General features: G+C 33.8%; 1 protein-coding gene across 6 annotated transcripts; it reads right to left on the bottom strand.

Annotated features, from left to right (window-relative positions):
- Positions 1 to 309: 309 nt before the first annotated feature.
- On the bottom strand, positions 310 to 20999 carry LOC143239430 (uncharacterized). Of its 6 annotated transcripts, XM_076480468.1 has the most exons (5): positions 20871 to 20899; positions 15589 to 15664; positions 5776 to 5933; positions 1668 to 1781; positions 310 to 1049 (listed from the first exon to the last, which is right to left on the bottom strand). In XM_076480468.1, the coding sequence occupies exons 3-5, from the start codon at positions 5903 to 5905 to the stop codon at positions 1021 to 1023; spliced, it is 273 nt and encodes a 90-aa protein (XP_076336583.1). In that variant the 5' UTR covers positions 5906 to 5933; positions 15589 to 15664; positions 20871 to 20899; the 3' UTR covers positions 310 to 1020. The 6 variants fall into 6 exon arrangements, with proteins under 6 accessions (XP_076336583.1, XP_076336580.1, XP_076336582.1 ...); XM_076480465.1 differs by lacking the exon at positions 15589 to 15664 and having other exon boundaries at positions 20871 to 20999; XM_076480467.1 differs by lacking the exon at positions 15589 to 15664 and having other exon boundaries at positions 20823 to 20959.
- Between the last annotated feature and the right edge of the window lie 159 nt (positions 21000 to 21158).

Below are 21158 nucleotides of genomic sequence, written 5' to 3'. Positions count from 1 at the left end.
AAAAGCGTAAATATTTAAAAGTTTTAAATAAGAAAATGAAACCATTGCCCATAATAACAAACCTAAGAAATGAACAACTTGCATACAATATTTAAAATTACTTGTTCCTTAACTGTAAGACAAAAAGTTAAATTTTATTCTTCTTGGACCACATATTTTTGAAATGAAGTTATCCAATGAATCACATTAACATTATGCTTTTAACTTGTGGATGTAAAAACAAGCAGACAAACTAGATGACTGATTGTTGGAAGCAAACTGTTAGAACCTTAAAAATGTTCTGGTAAATCACTGCACAAGATAATCAAGTCAGGATTGATGTGAGCAATTTATTGAAAGCACAAGAATGTACAAAAATTAAACATCAAATAAGTACCTTCAAAATCAAGCAATTATAATTGTGACTTAGTGACATAACTAGTGTTAGTAATGTGAAATTAAGACCAGTGGCTTACAAAAAACACTGAAGGAATGGTTTCCACTTGTGTTTGAACTGGAACAGCTTTACATAAAGAATATGATGTTCAAGACATACAAGAGGACATTTGCAAAAACATTCTATTGAGCTCAATTGCAGTTTACCCTACAAGATTAGAAGTAGAAATACGATTATAATCCTTAATGTTTAGTGTAATAACTTAATGCATAAAAAAGTGATTCTCTAATATTAAAATTACACTTATTTTACAACAGATTTCTCACCAATTCACAAAATTCTACCAGTAAACAGACTATTGCAAAGTAATTAAAAATTTGAATGTGTGCCGAGTTACTTTAATTTTTTAAGGTTATCACACTAAATGAGAACAACTAAATGACAACCACATTTGGTAAGAAATCTATCCAGAAAAATTAATTTTGGTTTGGTAACTAAGAAAACCTTTTTGTTTAAACAAAAAAAAAAAAACTTGTTAGGACTTGTCAGCACCACAAAAGCTTTAAGTTATGACTGAACAACACATAGCATGCACAAAACACTGATGTAATAACTTGAACACCAATCAGAAAGCAGGGAATTTCTCAGGCTGCACCTTTTTCTAGGGCAATAGCTGAAATGGGGTAAACAAAATTGGTGTAAATATTTCATTGTACCTTCAGTGGAATAAAGAATTATTTCATCAAAATAATTAAGTTTTACAACTTGAGTCAAATGTATGTAAACTGTCACAGGTTAGATGTCAAATTACAGAGCCAGTTTAGTTTTATCATACATTTAGCATTTCATAAGTAAATTAAACCACAGGTTATGTATTGGAAATAGATACTTTAATATTTCCAAACAACTTGGGTATTCCTCGCTGAAACACAGCTTAATTCAAATTTAGAGTAAATGTTTTCACTGATAAACCAATCATGGATACAAAATATACTCGATACATTCAACTGGCATCAAGACATCACAACTTCAATTTTAAACTGGTTTGAAATGTTTAATTTATTCCTTAAGTTTTATAAATAGTTTTCAGAGCAAAAAACTTACGTGAAGAATTTATTAAAATTGTTTGAATTATAAAGGCTTTGTAAATTAAACATCTTAACATCCAATGACTAAGAAAGTGTTTTGTCAAATTCGTTAAATACAGAATTAAAAACAATCAACAGTACAATTTTGTAAGATTAGTACGTGGTTAAGATTAACTTCCTGATTATTTTAGAATACTACTTACTTTCCTTAGTGGGAAGTTCGTTTTTTTCCTGCGTCTCTGCGTGTCTGAGCTTAGAGGGATCATAGGATTTGATGCCTTGCAAAAGCTGCTGTTGTTCCTTCTCTTGTTTAATTTCTGCTCAAAAGAAAATTTAGTCAAAACCTTGCTAGTTAAGAAAGTTAGACAAAACATTACAACCAGGTTTGCGACTTGCATAGGTTTACTAATACGTCACTGTCCTAGTTATGGGATACGAGTTACTACTTTTAATAACAGTTCCGCCTCTACAATAAAATATTTTGTATTTCAGTGTTAAAATGGATTAATTTAGTATGCAAAAAGGCGAAGTTAATTCAACGCGAACAAAAGTCACTAGAATTAATATCAGGCACAAAATCTTGCTATTATTTCTGCAGTATTTCATTAATTAAAAATCTTGCTATTATTTCTGCAGTATTTCATTAATTAAAATATTCGTTTGTTTAATCATACCTTTTGTAGGAAGCACGATATGTTCTGTTAGACTTACAATATTTCAATTAAAATGTAAAACACCCGTAACCAGTTTCTGGTAAATTTTATCTCGTTTGATACCCGAAATTAAAGTGAGAAAAACTACCTACTTAAACCAATTTATATATTCATTCGGCAAACAAGTGTACGTTGTTTGTACAACTATACGGAAGATGCAAATAAGAATAGTATTTATGAATACATAGACAAACTGTCAAACTTCCTGCTGTGATAAATAGCATATTAAGCTAACGACTAAAATGCACTTAATACTAATTACAGATGAATGTACATCATATCATAAAGGTACGTTACATCAATACACACATACACGCTTGGTACCAAGAAAGTAAACAAGTTAGTTGGTGTGGTGTTATGGCGCAAAGTAAACAAGACGTTAAGTTGAAATAGTTACAAAGAGCAATAGAAGTGGGGCTTAGAAAAACAAGCAACCCAAATAGAATTGTTGAAATTACAGCCATATTAATGCAATTTCGTCGTGTTTAATACAGATATTCCTACCGACTATACAACCATTGTACCTAAAACTCTTCGCAAAAGTTCTGATACTGCTATTAAAACTTTTTCACGGTTAAATTCAACTGAAGTAGCAACTAAAGATAAAATATAACAAATGAAGTTTATCTTACTTGAGACAAAAAACTTAACTGGAAGTGTAAGAGCTAGTACTTACATACTACGATTGACCATTTTATATAGTTACGCACAAGTTCTTTTGGAAAAAATCAGTAAAGAATAGCAGCCTAGCCATTCTCGTATACTTACGATGAGAAGCTAATTTTCCAATTACTGATACCAACATGCTTTAAGTATTTAATGAGGGTAACCTGCAATTTAAAGCTGCAGTAACAATGGTAAAATTGCTGCTAATAAACCAATTAGCATTAAAACAATTCCCCTACAGCCTGTTCAGCAAAAACTAAATCAGTCGCAGTACAACTGGTGGACTACATTTTCAACCTTCGGAAGGTTTTATTATTACTGAGTGTTGGCCGAAATGTTACTGTTCTACCAGTTAAATCAAATTTTGACGCACCCTGTCCTGTTGAATGTCAACATAAACATTGAGTATCAGGCTATGCTCTCTTTGTCGAGTAGAGCACAAGTTAGGATTTTAAGACTCATTAAATTTCAGCGTTAAGAAAATCTGTTCCTTTATAATATTCTAGAGAATCTAGTCGATTTGGCTGGGATCTCACGTTTGAAGTTTCTAACAAAAAATAAAGCAATGCTAAAGTGTACTAATTGTTTATAGAAAGTAATTGTTTAACGTTGCATATTCGTACAAAACTAATTTTGGTAGGACTCAGTATTTTAGCCTGTTATAACTTCGTATTTAAAGTTCTTTACACCCTTTATCGAGTTTATTTCATAACACATGAAAACGTTTTATTTCATCGGCTGCTAGTTCCAGTTTAATCAAAGTAACGATATGCCTAATTCTACATATAGCATTACTTTTTAACCCTAACTTACTGAATTAAAACTTGAACATTCCACATTAAGCCACGCTGCCACCATGAAACATTACCCCACACAAGTCAAACATTAAAAGGCATCCAATAATCACTTAAATTCAAACTCAGTAGTGCCTGCTCAACTGTAAAGATTCATCTAGCAAAGTGCACAGTTAGACTATACACAGCTCTTTATAATCATTGAAGATTTCAGTTACTGTCCTATGAAAGTTAATTTTCCAGCAATCTAAAAGTTAACACAAATAAATACAATGTATATGTAATATGAGATTTGACTTGTATCAATGGTGTTTACCGGGCCACAGATAAACATTACAGTGAATCTTCTGTTGGATCTATACCCTACACAAGGTTTTCTTAACCACTAGGGTAACGTAAACTGGACAATGTAAACTTACTACAAAAACTAAAGCTATACTAACGCAGATATTAAAAAAGTGTATTGTTATTTTCCGCAATTCTTTAAATGTTTTAAGCATATTTTCAAAACACTTTAGTTATTGACTATTTCTAAAGTTATTACATTATACCCAAGCAGAAAAACTATTGGCTAGAAAATTTAACATTTAAATCAGAGGAAATCCCTGGCCACAAGCTTGACAAAAATAAGCGCGGGTTTCTAATAGTGCTTGTCAAAACTGAATACGTTCCTACTTTATTAACATTCTAAACAGTCGGGTTAAGTTAACACAAGTACTTGACTGAAAATTGACAACCGTTAGGAGACGCCTGCTGAAGGCTCACATTACCATGTAGTTTATTATTTACGTTTAATAATCACATCCTTTTACAAAAGATATTCCTAACAATTTATAAATGTTTGTAGAATGTATCTTGTTAAAAGATTACGAATTATAGTTAAGCCAGTTCCGAAACGTTGGTTTGAAATGCCAGAGCTCCAAATGCTGACACTTCAGAAGGAGTAGCCTACGTGCGATTACAATTGCGACATTTAGTTAGTTTAAATTAACGCTTGATTTCAAATAGCAGAATCCTCAGAAGTTCAAGTTACCAAGAATAATCAAATCAAGCTTATATAACAAGTTCACATAGCTTTAAGTTCTGTAAAATGGTGCTTAAGTTACTGATAGGATATCCCCCCCCTCACTCGTTTCCATGTATTAAACTATTCCTTTTTATTTTTAAGGTAATAATTAAAATCGAAATTTAAATTGTCTATAGGGTTTAAGTTTCAGTAAAATCTAATTTAAAGTCAATCGTACTTAGAATTTAATTCAGTTTAGTATACATCCAACCTAAGATTTTCCCTCGAAAGTAGTTATAGTTTATGGGCTATTTATATTTATTATTACTAACAATAACACGTTAACTACGTAATATTTGAAACCATTACGCCTGAATTAAAGTTCCTCGATTGTTAATCTTCAGTTTTATTGTGCAAACTATTTACAATTTCATTTTGAGTATTGACTTCAAAACTTTCACTCTTAAATATCCAATGGCATTTCAGTTTCTAACATTCAAAAGATTGTTAACGATATCACTAACGGCAATCATTTCATCCGAGATTAAAGAAATGGGGAACCTCAGTAGCAACGGTGCTAAGTTCTTTTAACCAGAATTAGAGTAAATTAATCTACAAGACAACATTTTTGTGAACCAGCAATACCAAACGCAAGGCACACATATCCGATTCAATGTACATATGGTCTACCAGCCTACCCTCAATGTGAAGTCCTTTTAGGCAGAATAACAATAAATTAATCTACGATATCTTGGGCATGATAAAAACCACTAAAGAGGGTTTGACCTCTTGAATCTACAATTGTAATTACATAAACTGGTCAGATTATGGAGCTACAAGCTAAAAAAGTCTATACTTGAAGTCATTCTAATAGCCGTTATGTCGCAACCAAAGTTACCATTTCAAACCTAGCCACAAATACACACTTCCTTAGTCTAAGTTTTTAAGCCTTTTCCTTACCAAAAACATGTTTGATACTTTCCTCAATTGGTCGAGCATAGCAAAAAACCATTTATATATGCATAGTTTTTTTCGAAATATCAGTAACCATCTAGACGATTATGACGGGATGACCTACGCTCATCCAGAACAACCATTAAGATTTTTCTAAATACAAGTTACTAAAACTCACCTTCATTAGAGGGGAGTACTTTCTTCTCTACTGTATGTGCGTGTTTCATTTTTGCAGAATCAAAATTAGCAAGTTCGTCCTTCATGGCTGAGGGAACAGTTGGGAGATCTTCCTTTTTTGGGCTAGACATGGCTATCGATCGAACTCAACAGAAAAATCTAAAGGTAATTATAGTAAAAAATTAAAATTAAAACGAGCTTGGTACCAGTAATTTATTTCACAAGTAAAATATTCAATTTTAGTTTGGTTAACCGTCAAGTCATGCTGAAATTGTAAGTTGTTTTTCAATTAATAATCATAGCGTCTCACATTTATACAAATTTAGGCCTTATATAAACGTTCATGCCACTTGGTGCTGATGGAAAAATCGGTAGAAGCATATACTATTTACATTTCATTCGTATCTGTAAAGCAGTTTAATAACTGGGCTTTGTTTATTAAGCATCTTTCAGAAAATTTTAATTGCTTAATTTATTTGAATCAGTTACAACCGACGCATTTAACAACTGAATAACACCGGTTTCAAGAACACCATCTTTGAAAAATAGCACTTTTTCGAACATATTGAATTCTTGAAGCATTGCTATGTTTTATAGGACATCATAAATGGCATGACATTAAACACCTTTGACAAGTTGGATTTCATTAAGAATTTACAACACTAATTCCAGTTTAAAAAGTTGATGGCAAAAAAATAAAACTGAAGACAGTTAAGAACTGAATGTTAAGTTCGAAGTAAATTTCTTACCCAAGTTAATTACGAGGTTACGTTTAAAAACGGCGATATTTCTAAAACAGATTAGCAGAGCGTGCATACCTGTTTGATATTCAACAGTGGCATTATGACAAGGAAATTTACATGTGACCAGATTTTATCCTTTAGAAACTAAATTTAACCCATATTTCTTAGACTTTTGATTATATCAACATACATTAGGATTCATGTATTTGCCGTCAAAAGCGTCGAAATAAATTAAATTAATCCTTTGTTCGATTACTACTAAAAATTCATATTTGGATTTATAAATTTTATACATATAAAAGGAGCAACATAAATAGCGTATAACTATTATAGTGGAAGAAAACGCTAGTTAGTAAACAGCTCTCTAGAGATTCGTTGAAACTTTATAAATATGCAGATCAGTAATTGGAATTTGGACACAACACGGTGAGGCTGTATGGTTTTATTCATTATATAGGTATGAACTGTTGATTCATTTAACGCCTTTTTCACGTATTTAGTTCCAAGAAGCTTAATTCTACAAAATATTTACAAAATACATCCAGTGAATCGGTAACTCACTATAGTTTTTGCGTAACAGTTTTGGGACAAGTTTAACCCTTGCGAATGCATTTCTTTTGTAGGACCTGGCATCTGAAGTCCAGTAGAAATTAACATTTTCAAAAATTTTCACACGCTCATCCCACCTCCCTTATATTATCACTTGTTTAATAAAGACATTCCGTATTGGTGTTCATAAGAGATTTTTTTTATCCCATTTTTTAGTCTCATCTTTCTGAATTGTGAGAAGCGTGGCCTACGTTAAAACTATTATCTTGCTCTCTGACGTAACCATGCAGTGTCATTAGCCGAGGGCTATAACCTACCAATGATGTGTCCTTGGGACCCTTGCATAAAGGAATTTGATGTGTTTGCACGAAAAAAAGTTAATTGGACAAATTCATAAAAACTAATGGTTTAAGAGAAAAAAAATGCATATTAATGATATGATCAACCGTCTAGAATATTAACTTCCAATAAATATTATCGATTGAATGAAGACATTCCCAACCTTAACAGTAGCAAATTTTATTATACAAGCAATTTATTACTAGAAATGTGTGCAGTAGACAAGAAAATTAGGTTAGGAAGTCGCGGTAGGCTTAAGGAATTAATATAATAACGTTTTCCGGTAAATGTTGCGCAACCTTTAGATTATTCAATGACTAAAATAAGTCCTTTTATGTTTTCTAGAAAAAACCTATTAAAATGTTAGTTCCTAGAAATAATGCAAGTTTTAGTACTTTACAAGGTTTAAGTAGACTAACAACCATTTTCGTCCACAAAATTTCTTACGACGAGAGATTTCTAAAAGTAATAACTTGTATTAAGTTCTAGATCAATTAAGATTTAAAAAGAGTAACTTATTAAAAATAGGAGTATAAAGTTGAAATTTAAATATATGGTTAAATATTTCCTTGTTTGAATTTCGAGGGTTTTAAATTGAATAAAGATGTTAAAAACAATCAACACTGGCATATATTTTGAGTAAATTCTTTGGGCTACTTTTACCAACGAAGTGGGATTAACCGTCACATAACGCCCCCACAGCTGAAAGGGCGAGCATGTTTGGTGCGAAGTGGATTCGAACCCGCAACCCTCGGATTACGAGTCGAACGACTTAACCCACCTGGCCATGTCAAATAGGAAGTTTCTTTAACAACTTTAATGATGTAAAGCATTTAATTTGATAACTGAGAAAACGAAAAAGATTATTCGAAGATAAAGAACATCTTTAGACACTATAGCTTCTGTGGAGTTAATACACGCATCCAGTCAAATCTCTGAAAATCGTTCTTTGTACAGTGAGGTTTGAAGATGTTAAGTTTCATCACTAATTTTTGGTTGTCTTAAGATGAGAGCTAAGATTTACACAAATATTTATATGTAATGAAATTCCCAATTTGAAAACAGGCGAAAAAATACCTCGAGGTACTAAGATAATAGATCAGTTTAATCTTAAAATATTTTGGAAACTGCAGTGACTTGCTTCCGACACAACAGTTAAGATTAAAACATGAATGAAGTGGAAATTACTTGAATCTAAACCTTCCTAAAATATACGAAAATTAAGTACACAGTGTTAAAAAATCAAGTGGAAAACGGTCGTTCTTCAGGCCCCCTCATTTTATAAAAATTTACTCTGATGAAAGCTGATGGTGGTATGAGACCAAAACCTTGAAATAATGAATTTGATCTTACATTTGCGCGTGTGCTCAACATTTTAACATATAGGGTGGTTTTAGGTACGTGAATAAAGCACGAAGAAATATTTAAATATTGTCAGCCAAGTGCTTACAATAGGAAGGTAAGAAAAACTCCAAACAATACTTACAAATTTAACTTAAACCTTGGTTAAAGTCTTGTTTGTGCCACGGAATCCAAAAGTAAGTAGTAGTAGTACTTACACTAACAGAATATAGGATAAATACCTATCCCCTTTTAGAAGGATAATTACTCTTCAAATGCTTAGACTTAGAAGCTTAGTTTAGGAAGTTCGATTCAATAATCGCAGAAAACTGGAATTGTGCGTCAGTTACGAAACTATTATAATTCAGCAAAAGTAACCTATAAATGAACATGTTTAGGTATGCAATGTTTAAACTAGCTGACGAAATTTATAATTTCAAAAACTAAACCAAGCTAACATTGTCTAAAATGGGGTTGCGGGGGTTGAACCGAGGTGAGGCATTTTAAAGCTTCAAGAATTGTTTTTCCTAGGGATTAGTCAACTTGAGGTATTTAAACTTGTGACCCATATTACAAATCGCAACAAAAACACTTATTCAGCACCCCCAATGATCAACTAAAGCGTGACCACTCCTTGTAGGCCACAATACTAGTTTCTCTCAATGAACACGATTTTACTATACAGAAGTTATTTGCTACAACTACGTACTAAACATTGGGAATAGTACATCATGTTTCTGTTTGCATGTATGTGGGCTTTTCGTGTTCAGATTTAAGGGACATTCTCAACTTTCAATTAGATAAACTGTTTAATCGTCCCCTTGTGGTAGTATATTAGGATCACGTGTACAGAGTAACAGAACATTTCTTTGAAATTGTCTACAAATTCGTAGTATAAATATTGGCATCTGATGGTAGTACATAACGAAACAGTCAACACATACACAAGTGTTTCTGGTTTGCTTTCATGAGCGTCCCTCTGACAGTTTACTATACTAGTCTGCGTACGATAAGTGGTTTAGCCGGATCTGGAACGGGATTATTAGCATAAAAGATAACCTTCATTTACATTTCACACGAGATATCTTATGTAGTGGAGACCCCTACAGAAACGGCAGTCAAATACACAATACATAGCCGAATGAAATAAATAGCAATTAGAAATTGGTTGCAGTTGGTTAGTTTATACGGGACGTTCGAGTTGTTTTTCACAAGATGATCGTTCTCCGCCATCCCGCCAGACTACAGATATAAGGATACAGATATCACCAATGTAGCTTAAATTAAAATAAACTAATTTTGAAATTTGTAATGTCATAAGAGAGTAGGTTTGAAAGAATGAACCGAGGATCAAACAGTTTGACAGTATGCAAGTTTCATTACTAAAAATCCCAGTGAAATATCACTTACTATTCGAACGCGGATATTCCTGTATTAGTTTCTGAAAGTGTTTCAGAGATTATTCAGTGATAACTAGTGTCAAAAGGAGGAAATTAAAACAAACAAAAAAAAACTAACTTAAAGCGCCTAACAGATGTTAGATACTCTTATACCAGCTTCAAGTACGCGTTTAGACTGGAAAGAAAAACAAAAATACTTTAACATTGTTCATAACTGTATATTGATTTTATTTTCACATACAGTAGAGCAAAATAATTAACACTACGAATACTTCACAAACTACTTAAAAACTGCACGAAAAACTTTTTGCAACAAAGGGATTTTGTTGCATTTCGTGCAATGCTTACCAAAAGCCATCTGCCCCAATTGTCCTTGATTTTGACAGTCTATAGAGAATATAAAATCCTCACCCAGAAGCTATTAAGTTGAATAAGATTTGATATTCAACAACGTCTATAAACTGCGGATCACTTTTTTTTAGGGTAAAGAGTAACGGAATAAAAATGCCACTGGACATTAGCTCTTCAACGAGTTTAATAAACACCCGTTAATTAATAACCTGTAGTTTATAGCAGAGTCCTGCGATGTATGACATTCGTAACTAAGTTGAAGTCACTTCCGACTGCTATGAGCCAGCACCTGAAAAAGGGATTACTGAAACCCCGCCTGGTTATGCTAGATCTAAGGTAATTAGATGCGTCTTAGTGTCATTCAATTGCTTTCATTCAGCGAGCACTTCTGTATCTAAAGAACAATACAGAAATTAAAACTGGGAAATATAAAAAGATGCAACATTTTGCACACAAGTTTATCACCCTCACAATCGTTTCGTGCAATTGCTGAAGCTTCACAACCAATTTGTTGCAGAAGGTTTTTCGTGCAGTTTAAGTAGCTTGTGAAGCATTCGTAGTGTTTATTATTTTACTCTAATGTTAAAGATAGTGAAATCAATATACATTCACAGAAGAAAATTTTCCGTCAATATAAATTATTGGTAAAGTCAAACAACTTCTGGAGTCCAAGACTTAGGACAGACCAACACAACTGTTTACTTCCGCTCAAGCGACTTATTTCCGTTGTACTCTTCCGCCCAAAACTAAAAAACGGAAATAGTTCCGGCTTCATGTTGAAGTGACAAGGCATTATCTAAATCATGGTGTCACGTAATTTACGAGCACACACACACACAGACTACATATGATACAGTACAAAATTAAAAGGAGACCCAAGTATCAAACGCCTTTCCTTCCTATGAAGATTTTTGTCCCGACTGTCAGTTCCACTAATTTTATGGCAAGTAAAATTAAAAGATTTGATGATTCGAAGTTAATTGTTAGAGATCACTGGAATGGAAAATAAGAGGAAAAACGAAGTGTTAAAATAACGTGACAGGAAATTGAAAATTTTGGAATGTGAAAGATCTGTGGAACCAATTAAAGATAACATTAAGTTTAAGTGGTAAGGAACAAAAAATATGGACGAAATGCTATATCTGAAACTGTAGAAGACATTACAGATTAACAGGGTTGAAGACGCACCAAGAGTTAAAACTAGATTTAACACTCGCAACACAAAATACAGAACTAACTAGTCTTAAGTTAGTGTTTGAGAACCAGATATCAATATCTAACGGAATTAAAACTTTCCTTCATCTTTCAAAATTGCAAGTCAGTTTTCAATGTTGATTGCGAAATCCAGATGCGTAATTATTCGTTAGAAGACTGTACCGAAATGAGTCTACAAAACATCTGCAGAGTTTACCAAGAAATGAAACAAAACTCCACTTAGTTATTTTATATGTTTACCGAGACAAATACGACAGTCTAGTCACAACTGGTAGGTCAGATGAGAACTACCCGTTAGACAGTATGTAGAGCTATTTACTTTAACCTCAAACATTGGTAACTTGCAGCTGGTTAACATTTTAAGCAATATTTAGAAGTTTGACAAAGATAACCCGACATTGGTAAAGAGTCTTTTTTTTTTTTTAATTAACTGAAATCAAAACACGTGCCGAAGTTAAAGAATTGAACAAGGAAACAAAAAGGTATGGAATATCAGAAGTTAAACTCGACTGACGACAGTTATCTCGGCAAAAACTACAGTTCATCACTAAATAACGTGCTGGTTTTAAGATTCATTTAAATCTCAAGAATATGAAAACTTGCACTTTATTCTTCGCGAATTTCTGCACAAGTCGAGTAAGCCCAGGTAGATAAAACAGCTCAAAAGCTGTAGTAAAAATGTAGATAAAAATAGATGCGGCTGTTAAAACTTAAATTCACTAGCCTTCTCTTCCAGCAGTCCTTCTTGAGATTACATTTTTCTCTACCCAGTTGTCCCGATTTATTTTCCTTGACAGCTTATGGTCATGCCTATGTCCGGTACATGATGGCGCGGGAACGACACTTCCGAGTGAGCCTGAGGCAGCAAAATCAAGTACGTCACTGGCTAACATGGATCCGCAAACAATAAGAACGATGGTTGTACTGAGAATGCTTCGAGTGAATGCACTCGATATTTTCCTTAGTTGCGTATCGGCGTTGTGCAGAATCAGTGCCATGTTGCAGTCAATTCAACCTATTCTTACCAAACAAGCAGGCCGAGAAAACATTGATTAAGAAAGCAACTACAGGTTAATACTTGGCTTTTAATTACGAGGGTCTTTTGTGGAAGTCGTACAGATGTCATTCTTTAAAGACTTCCAGTAACTTAAGTACCCAACCTATTTTCCTATGGGCAGGTTGCCTTAACGCACAAAGTGGGCTATATGCGCTCTGCCCACTGCGGATAACAGATCCAGGATTTAGCTTAACGCTAACTCACCAAAGGACTTGGGATCATATGTAACGGACTAGTAGTTAAGGGCTGATGTCGAAAATCCCCCCCCCCTCATAATCGCTAAGTAGAAGTCAAAAAATTCTACGGCTGTGAATGTGCAGCGAGTCACATTACTCAATTTGTTGGAAAGTGGTTCTAGAAGCAGCTTCTTTTAACAATATTCGCGTAATGGTGCTCGAGGACAATCGTGTTATCCGTCTATTTTTTTAAGAGGGAAAAATTAGTCAGCAGCACTCGACGTCAACTCTTGCTGAGTATACTTCGCTAATGAAGTATGGCTCATTTATTAGAAGTTAATTCCCAAAACAAATTCACGTTTAACAAATCAATTTGATACTACTAAATTCGTTGTTTTACAATTGGGTAAGTAATGAGTCGCTTTAGAGAGTTTATTTAAAAAAAAAAAAACATTTTACATACGACCATACGGCTTTCGGCCATAAAACCTAGAATATGGAACTACCACGTTTTAATGGTGAGTAACTGAGGTCTATTAGACAAACGTTCAGTTATTTCATTCTGGAAGGACAGCTGGTAAGCTACGAGCAACAGATTCGTAGAAAAATTACAAGACGGAGGTTAGATAAAGGAGACACTCCTCCCTAGTTAACTGCTGGTTTTCCGACAGTTGTCCGCTGTAGAGGAAAACAAGTTCTGAATGTGCACTGTTACGGGTAACAATAAAAGCAAGCTTTAACATTAAAAAGGTACCTCCAACATTAGTTTTAGGGTAACAACAAATATTACTTTCCACATTGTGTTTGTTTTTTAACCAGTTGCAAAAAACATTCAAATATTGGAAAAAGGTTTATAGGACCAGCAGATGGTGGAGACAAACCAACAGTAGTGGTAAACGTACAGAACAATTAACTAACCAAACGAAATAAATCTACAATACTTGTGTTTCAGTTTGCATCAAAGTTTTCTATAGCTCAAAGGGGGAAGTGTTATAATACCAAGTTCTCTACGAGTCACCAACACAAGTCTTGTCCTATAAAATACGAACCATTTCTGTTGGTCAGCATGGCGTCGACACTTTCTACTAAACACTATGCAGTGTACAAGCCACCTACAGAGTGCCATCTACATTTTCTAAATTAACTTCCCACAAAAAAAGTCTTCAAGTTGATCAAATGCATTGATGAAAATTAATGAGTTTTTTTTTTTTTTTTTACCGCGGGGGGAGAGAAATACGAGGAGGTATTAACCCGACGCCACGCGCCTAAGATGTCAGGTTTTATATATTTCTTGCGAATATACCAAACACCAGTATTTTAGGTAGTTTAACTACCTAGTATCAATTACTTTGTTTAAAATACTTTAGGAATACCGCGGATTGCTACAGAGGATTTCCTGTAAAGTATCTCCAGTTATTTTATGAGCAAATTAATAGCCTAGATTACTTGCAAATTGCCAGCACGCGACTACGCGCTTTTATTTACATAAAAGAAAATAAAAGTTACACAAGTGAAATAGAGTATTTCGTAACTACTCGAATTATTGTTCAAACTTGTCACAGGCAAAGGAGATACTGAACCGAAACTATATCCAGAACATTTAGTAGAAATGAGAGTATAATTAACTGAAAACGAGTTTTAGATTCGCTCTAATCGAAAGGTTACGTAAAAGCGGATAAGTCAGAATTAGGAAAGTAAAACAAACTCAGGCAAAAACAAAAAGGTACTGTTAAGCCTATTCCAATTGTTATAAAGTACATTAAAACTAGTGGTTGTGTTTTGTTTGTTTATTAGTATTACCATTATACGAGAGCTGGTTTCCACAACAGAATCAGCGTGTTTCGAAGTCCGACTTACCTATGGTAATGAGTGAAAATGTAATCCTGTCAATTAAATATTAAAATTCACTCCATAATTTCACATAAGAATGGATGGATTACTAGGTTCAGAACTCAATACAGAAGTGCTTTGATAGAAAGTCACAACTGATTTTTCTTTTGTTAATGTACACATGTACACGTACATTATATGAAATCCCTACTTTGACTCAGACAAGTGTAGACTTTCAAAAGAGTTAAACTCGCTTTTTGTACTTTCACTTTTTCAATATTTTTTTAGTATTAAAATATTCTATATTAAACGTAGGTTGTGAGGCGAACGTATACACTATTGAAATTTTACTCATAAGGATCTCTACAAGTCTGTCCTCAAAACTAATTATATGCCCAAAGTGTTGTGTATGCATCACCACGATCCATACTAATGCCGTAGACTAATCTGAAAATTACAAAAATGCACGAAAACAGCGTTAAGATCCTTATCTATTTAACGCGACTGCAGGGTCATAAGGTACATCAAAATTGTTCTCAAACAGCATCATTCGCAGAAAACACAAGTTAACATTCAACCGCACATTCTACATCAGAAAACTGTTACATAGAGAAAATTCCAGGTATAACTGGACTGCTACTAAAGGTTTAGGATAATCAACTCTGAAATCGCTTCAGCCAACGTGTTGTCACGAGCTCTCATGTGAAGAGCACGAGACGAACTATCGAGAGACTAAACGGGAACTGGCACGCGATGTAATTAAAAAGTTAATTAACGGCGCGATTCAGAATTTACGATAATTATGCATCCTACCTAGTCGACTCCTCCCACATTCGTCACTATAAACCTTCTTGGATGACTTTTCCTGCAAGATTTGATACTTTTGAACCTAATGATAGATAAGCAGACGAACCTTTATACAATGATGGTTGAATAACCAGCAAAACGTACATCACAATAAGATTACAGTGAAGTGTTTCTAACGAAGGTAACTTCATAGTAAATCTAATAAAGAAATTTAGAAGTAAATACAGAGTTAGTCAGTATTCATGTTGGGAAGAGAAGACCTGATGTTTTATGATATTTAAACAGACGTTCATTTTCAGTGATGACGAGAAACCCACTTGTTGAGAAATTTATATGCAAAAACGGCTCGTTTGGGCTGAGAAAAAGTGGGCTATGTAAAGTGTTTTCTCAGCCCAAACGAGCCGTTTTTGCATATAAATTAGACGTTCATTTTATATCTAAAATACTTCGAATAATTCTTTTATTCAATAACAATGACATTAAGACGCTTAAGTAGCGCTGCACGTTATAGTAGATAAAACTAAGTGCATATCTAAAACTGTTTAGAAGCTTTAGAACTCGTGCAGAAGTGGTGTCGAGAATAGATTTATTACATTACAGAAGGGTTTTACGACTATTCCCTGAAGTAGTCTTCGGAATGCAGTCCAGCCACTGGTGCAAAAGTAACAAACTAGGATTAATAGTTTGCGTTCTACGAATTCTCGTATGTTTAGTTTCAGTGTATCTCGTCCTGCCTGTAGAGACATCTTAACCGACATTGTTCTCCTTTGCTTTTACTCATAGGTTCATGCTATTATATAGCACACTGGACAGCACATTTTGGGCATTGAGTTTAAAGTTGCGTCATTTAATATGTAAAAACGAACAAGTCCAAGCTGTTTGTACACAGCTGTAATCCACGTGCTTAGCTTCCTTGTGGTTTTGAGTACAGACAATGGCGCGAGTTGTCATACTACCGATTTCAGCTTAACTAGGTTAAATAAGGCGAACAGCATTTAGTTTACATGTTCTACACTAACGAGTCATTTTGGAGATCAACATATGCATATAGGATCTCAAACTTTCTACGCATTTCACGTTTGTTGAATGACAATCACACGAATGCTCGTGTTCATGTCGTCAACGCTTACAAGCTATTTTAGCTTAGTATTTCATTGTAGAATTTGGTGCAGTTTCGTTCAAAATACGTTAAAATTAAATACTTTACTTCGCCACTCAGTTACACTACCTATTGTCAATATGCTGGATAAAAACTAGTAAGTTTGTTAGCGCATATCAAGTTCATGTACTAAACTTCTGTTTTTAACTAGTCACGAACATCACGTACAAAAACTAGTCGACTGTCACGATTGAACTTTGAATAGTCTTATGTATATATAGTAACTACTCATTAATATATGCAATAAATATTGGCCTTTCTTTATAGAAGATTTTAGTTACTGAAAATTATTCTTGAATTATCGAATTTTGTTGGGGAAAGTCTTCAGAAAAGTTGAATATGTTCAGGATTTTGCACAAGTTACTAGGTGTTATACTAATTACTTAACCTACAGAACCAACAAATGCAGATGTGTTATAACAATGTTCACAAACTTCTTGACAAACCTTCAGTAACAAGTATTTATACTTACAACTTGCGTTGTATATCAACGCAGCAAACAAATATGGAATTGCTTCAAGATGCGAGTGAATTAGTGACAGTATTGTGACAAGTGCTGGATCGATTGTCACCAAAAGTAACCTGCACTCCAGAGCCCGTGGCTATAGTAATGTGTCCATGTTTAAGATGTGCCATTCTATATAAAATTAGACCCGGCTATATTGTTTAATCTACGCAGTCTCGACATGGGTCAGAAACTATATGGATAGATTTTTGTGGTGTAGTCTGGCCAGCGTCATCTGCTACAGGAGGACAAAATTTCAGCGAACATCCCACCTAGATCAGCAAACGTGGGCGTACGTGTGTAACCAGTTGAAAGCAATTTCCTTTGACTTAATGTACAAGACTTAATTACATGTCTAATTAAAAAAATAATTGTCACTTGTGCATAAACATGATTTCAGATACCCGCGAGTCACGTATGACTCAGAAAATGGAGCACAGTTGTTAAAACCGGTTAGTCGAAAACTAATATAAACTGTAACAGTAAGACACTTCCAAATACTCTCAACTTGCTAAATTTTCTGGTTTCATACATCTCGTTCAGCTCATGTATTTAGGCAGTTTACATTAAAGATTGATAATTTTTAACTGCCCATGTCAAAGATTAAATTAAATGTTCTTAAGCGCTGAAAAACACTAGTTGTACAAAAAAGGAGACAATGAATTGAAGAGCATTCTTTCAAAACGTCGCCTTCGAACGCGCTCTAGTAAAACTTTCCCAAACAAAAAACAAGTTAACCTCTATTTCAATATTTAAAACTACTAGTAACCATGAGCTACTAACTTAAAAACATTTTGCAAAAATACTGACTACATGTACATACAGAACTCCAAATTAAAATGCTGGACTGCCTATACACATTAACAACCTAGTACTTTTTTTTTTTTCTAAATATAACCGCCATAAAACTACCACCAGAATAACTCACTGGTGACCGTAAATGCATGTCAGTACAGGGTCACGACGTGAAGTGACAAACAGGCACAACTGTATATTTCAGACGAGGTGGGGTAACAGTATACACGTGTCAGATATTGTTACAAACGTTTCGTACTTGTTTTACTTTAGGAAGTTTCTCAAATTTCTAGAAATTTGAACATTGATGTTTACATACTTGTTAACAAGTAGCAAGACCGATTGGCTCATCGAAATAAGAACCTTCACACAAGCTCTGTGCAACTTTTTATACGAACTAAACTGATAAATTAAGATTGGAACAATGGTCACAAAACTAATGAAGTTCGAGTACTGGTGTTTTAATTCTACTGGAAGAAGCGGGATAGTTGAGTGGGGAAGTTTCATCCCTGCCCAACAGATACAACAACGCGCTCAGGCCTAAAGGAATGTTGATGTTAACACATCACATCTCATTTCACCATTATTCAATTTACTACAGTAAGTCACAGTGGTGTATTTAAGTAGGGGCTAGAGGGATCTCAGCCCCAGGAACCATGGTTTTAAGGAGGGGCATTAAAATTTTATTCTATATAAAAATTACATTGTGATGTAGGGCCCGCACAACCTTAAGTTCGCCATTGGTCGTTTAGTAAAAAACTTTACATCGTATAATGAATGTCAAATAATTTGTAATATATCAGATACAGTATATTATTCAGTTATTCTAAACCACATACTTTACTACAAATCCTGCTCCGACGATTTAGTTCCTAGTACAGATTAAAAAACAAAGTTGGTTGAACTTCACCCTTAAAGATATTTACCGTAGGATAACTGCGGTATTGTCACATCCACCAACAGAAACTTTATAATTGTCTCAGTTTCTCAAACATCATTAAAACAATATACAGTAGTTCAGTCAACGACCTCTTTCGTTTTTTTTAGTTTTTTAATATTGAACTGAATTATCTCAAAACCAAATTCCGTGAAGGTTTATAAACAGCGATTAACTCGGGTCGTTACAATAATCTAATCTGTTAGAATTAAACGGCATTACAAAAATCATTACAAGTCAACTTTAATTTTTAGTAAGTTAAAAGTGATACATCATAGTCGCACTGTTTTAAAATAGAGTTGCATTAAAATAAAAAACAACCTTTATGGTTGCAATGTATATTGAGAGTAATTTTAAAAATTAAGAAGTTAAAATATCCCAGATTTCAAGGGATCCAATGTTCGCGAATTACTTTGATGTGTTCATCACGAGTATCGCAACGGATAACGATTCGAAGATACTTAAATATTGAACTACATACACGTAGTTTCAAACCTCTTCGAAGGAAGCAATTTTAAGAACACAAAAGGCACATACTAATGAAGAACGGAGTATGGTTTGTTGTTCCGTTAAATAAATTAACGTATACATTAATAACCAATGAATTTACAGAGTGTAAAAAAATTAATCTTCAGACATGTACATTGTTTCACATCCAAACTACCATAATACCAATACTGTAGCAGAAGGTAGCAATGGTGAAGAAACTAGATAAAACTGTTTGATTAATATGCTGAAATATTTGAATAAAATTTGAAATATATTTCGAAAATTAAACAAAATTGAGCTTTAAGCTTTCACCCTGTCGTTGTGTATTATACGGAATAAAATATTTTTGATGTAAAGTTTTTGTTTTTGGGGGTGATGCCAATATTCCTCATAACTTACGTCAAAACAAGAAAATTACCATATTATATGGCGAAAAAATATGCATACACTACAAGTCTGTATTGTAGAGAAGCTGATTCTCTAGTCATACCAAAAAGATCAAGGGCATAATCGTTGCTTGGCTGTTGAAAACCACGTGAAAGAAGAAGGCGCGTAACCGGTCATAGAACCAATGTCATTCTGACCTTGAAACTTAGGCCGTTTCTATCAAACATTTTTATTGAACAATTTTTCACACATTTTTTAATTTATCTAAATAAATCACATATTTAAAACTATTCACTGCAAGAGTAAGACAGGAAAAAGTTTAATAACTTATTTTCTCTTCTTGCTCCAGGATTTTCTCATTGAAAACTTCCACATAAATATTTAAAATTCGCACTCGACTTTTCGCCAAGTCTTTGGGGCATCTCCGTATCTACAGGGTGGCCCGTACGTCTCTACCCATCCATATGTTATTAAGTTATATTTAATGATAAGTTGAAGACAGGTGTTGCAGCGGCATTTGGAACAATAACCCCTGCTATGTTGAAGAAAATGCCTAACAGAAAATGGCGTCGCATAATATTATGCAGCGAGAATAAGAAACAGCACACACATACACTGGATACACATGACATATGGATGGGTAGGGACTTACGGGTCACCCTGTAGATATTCACTGAAATTAATTAAACAGAGGTCGCCCAATGTTAACGTAGTCAATAATACACTTTCACTTACTACATCCATTTTTAAATTTCTCACAACGTAAAAAAATGAAAAAGAAAACTTCATACATCGACTTACAAACTGTTAAAAACAGATATAGATACTGTTACCGACTTTGTATTTTAGTCGTTACTTATAACTAAAATAATTAATTCTTTATAAAAACTTTACTTGTTGCAACCTAAAGTACAAATAATAACTAGACAAAAAGCGAAACACTAACATAGAAATAATAAATTACTTAATTTCTGAGAAGGAGTGAACTTCCACTTCCAACAAAAGAAATATACTACCTTATCCCACCACAATACGTTCCTCAGTCCAACTCAACGACAACATATAGTTCCCTCGCCTTTTGTCTGCTTGCTGTAAGGCGTGACCAAATCGAACACGCTGCCCCCTACTCTGTAAAACATTGTCTAAAATACTTTTTACTTGCAGACAGAAATCCTGATTAGCATCCAATCGTTATTAAAAACATGGATATCATATTACATGAATTAAGGCTACAGATTATTTATAAACGCCTATAAATAACAGTTTATTCGCAAGTACGATATTATATTCAAACATTTTCTCTA

Source organism: Tachypleus tridentatus, chromosome 13 (genome assembly GCF_004210375.1).
Source record: "Tachypleus tridentatus isolate NWPU-2018 chromosome 13, ASM421037v1, whole genome shotgun sequence".
In the NCBI taxonomy this organism is placed as follows: domain Eukaryota; kingdom Metazoa; phylum Arthropoda; class Merostomata; order Xiphosura; family Limulidae; genus Tachypleus; species Tachypleus tridentatus.
Note: the sequence above shows the minus strand (reverse complement) of the source record. Positions and strands in the feature narration are given on the sequence as shown.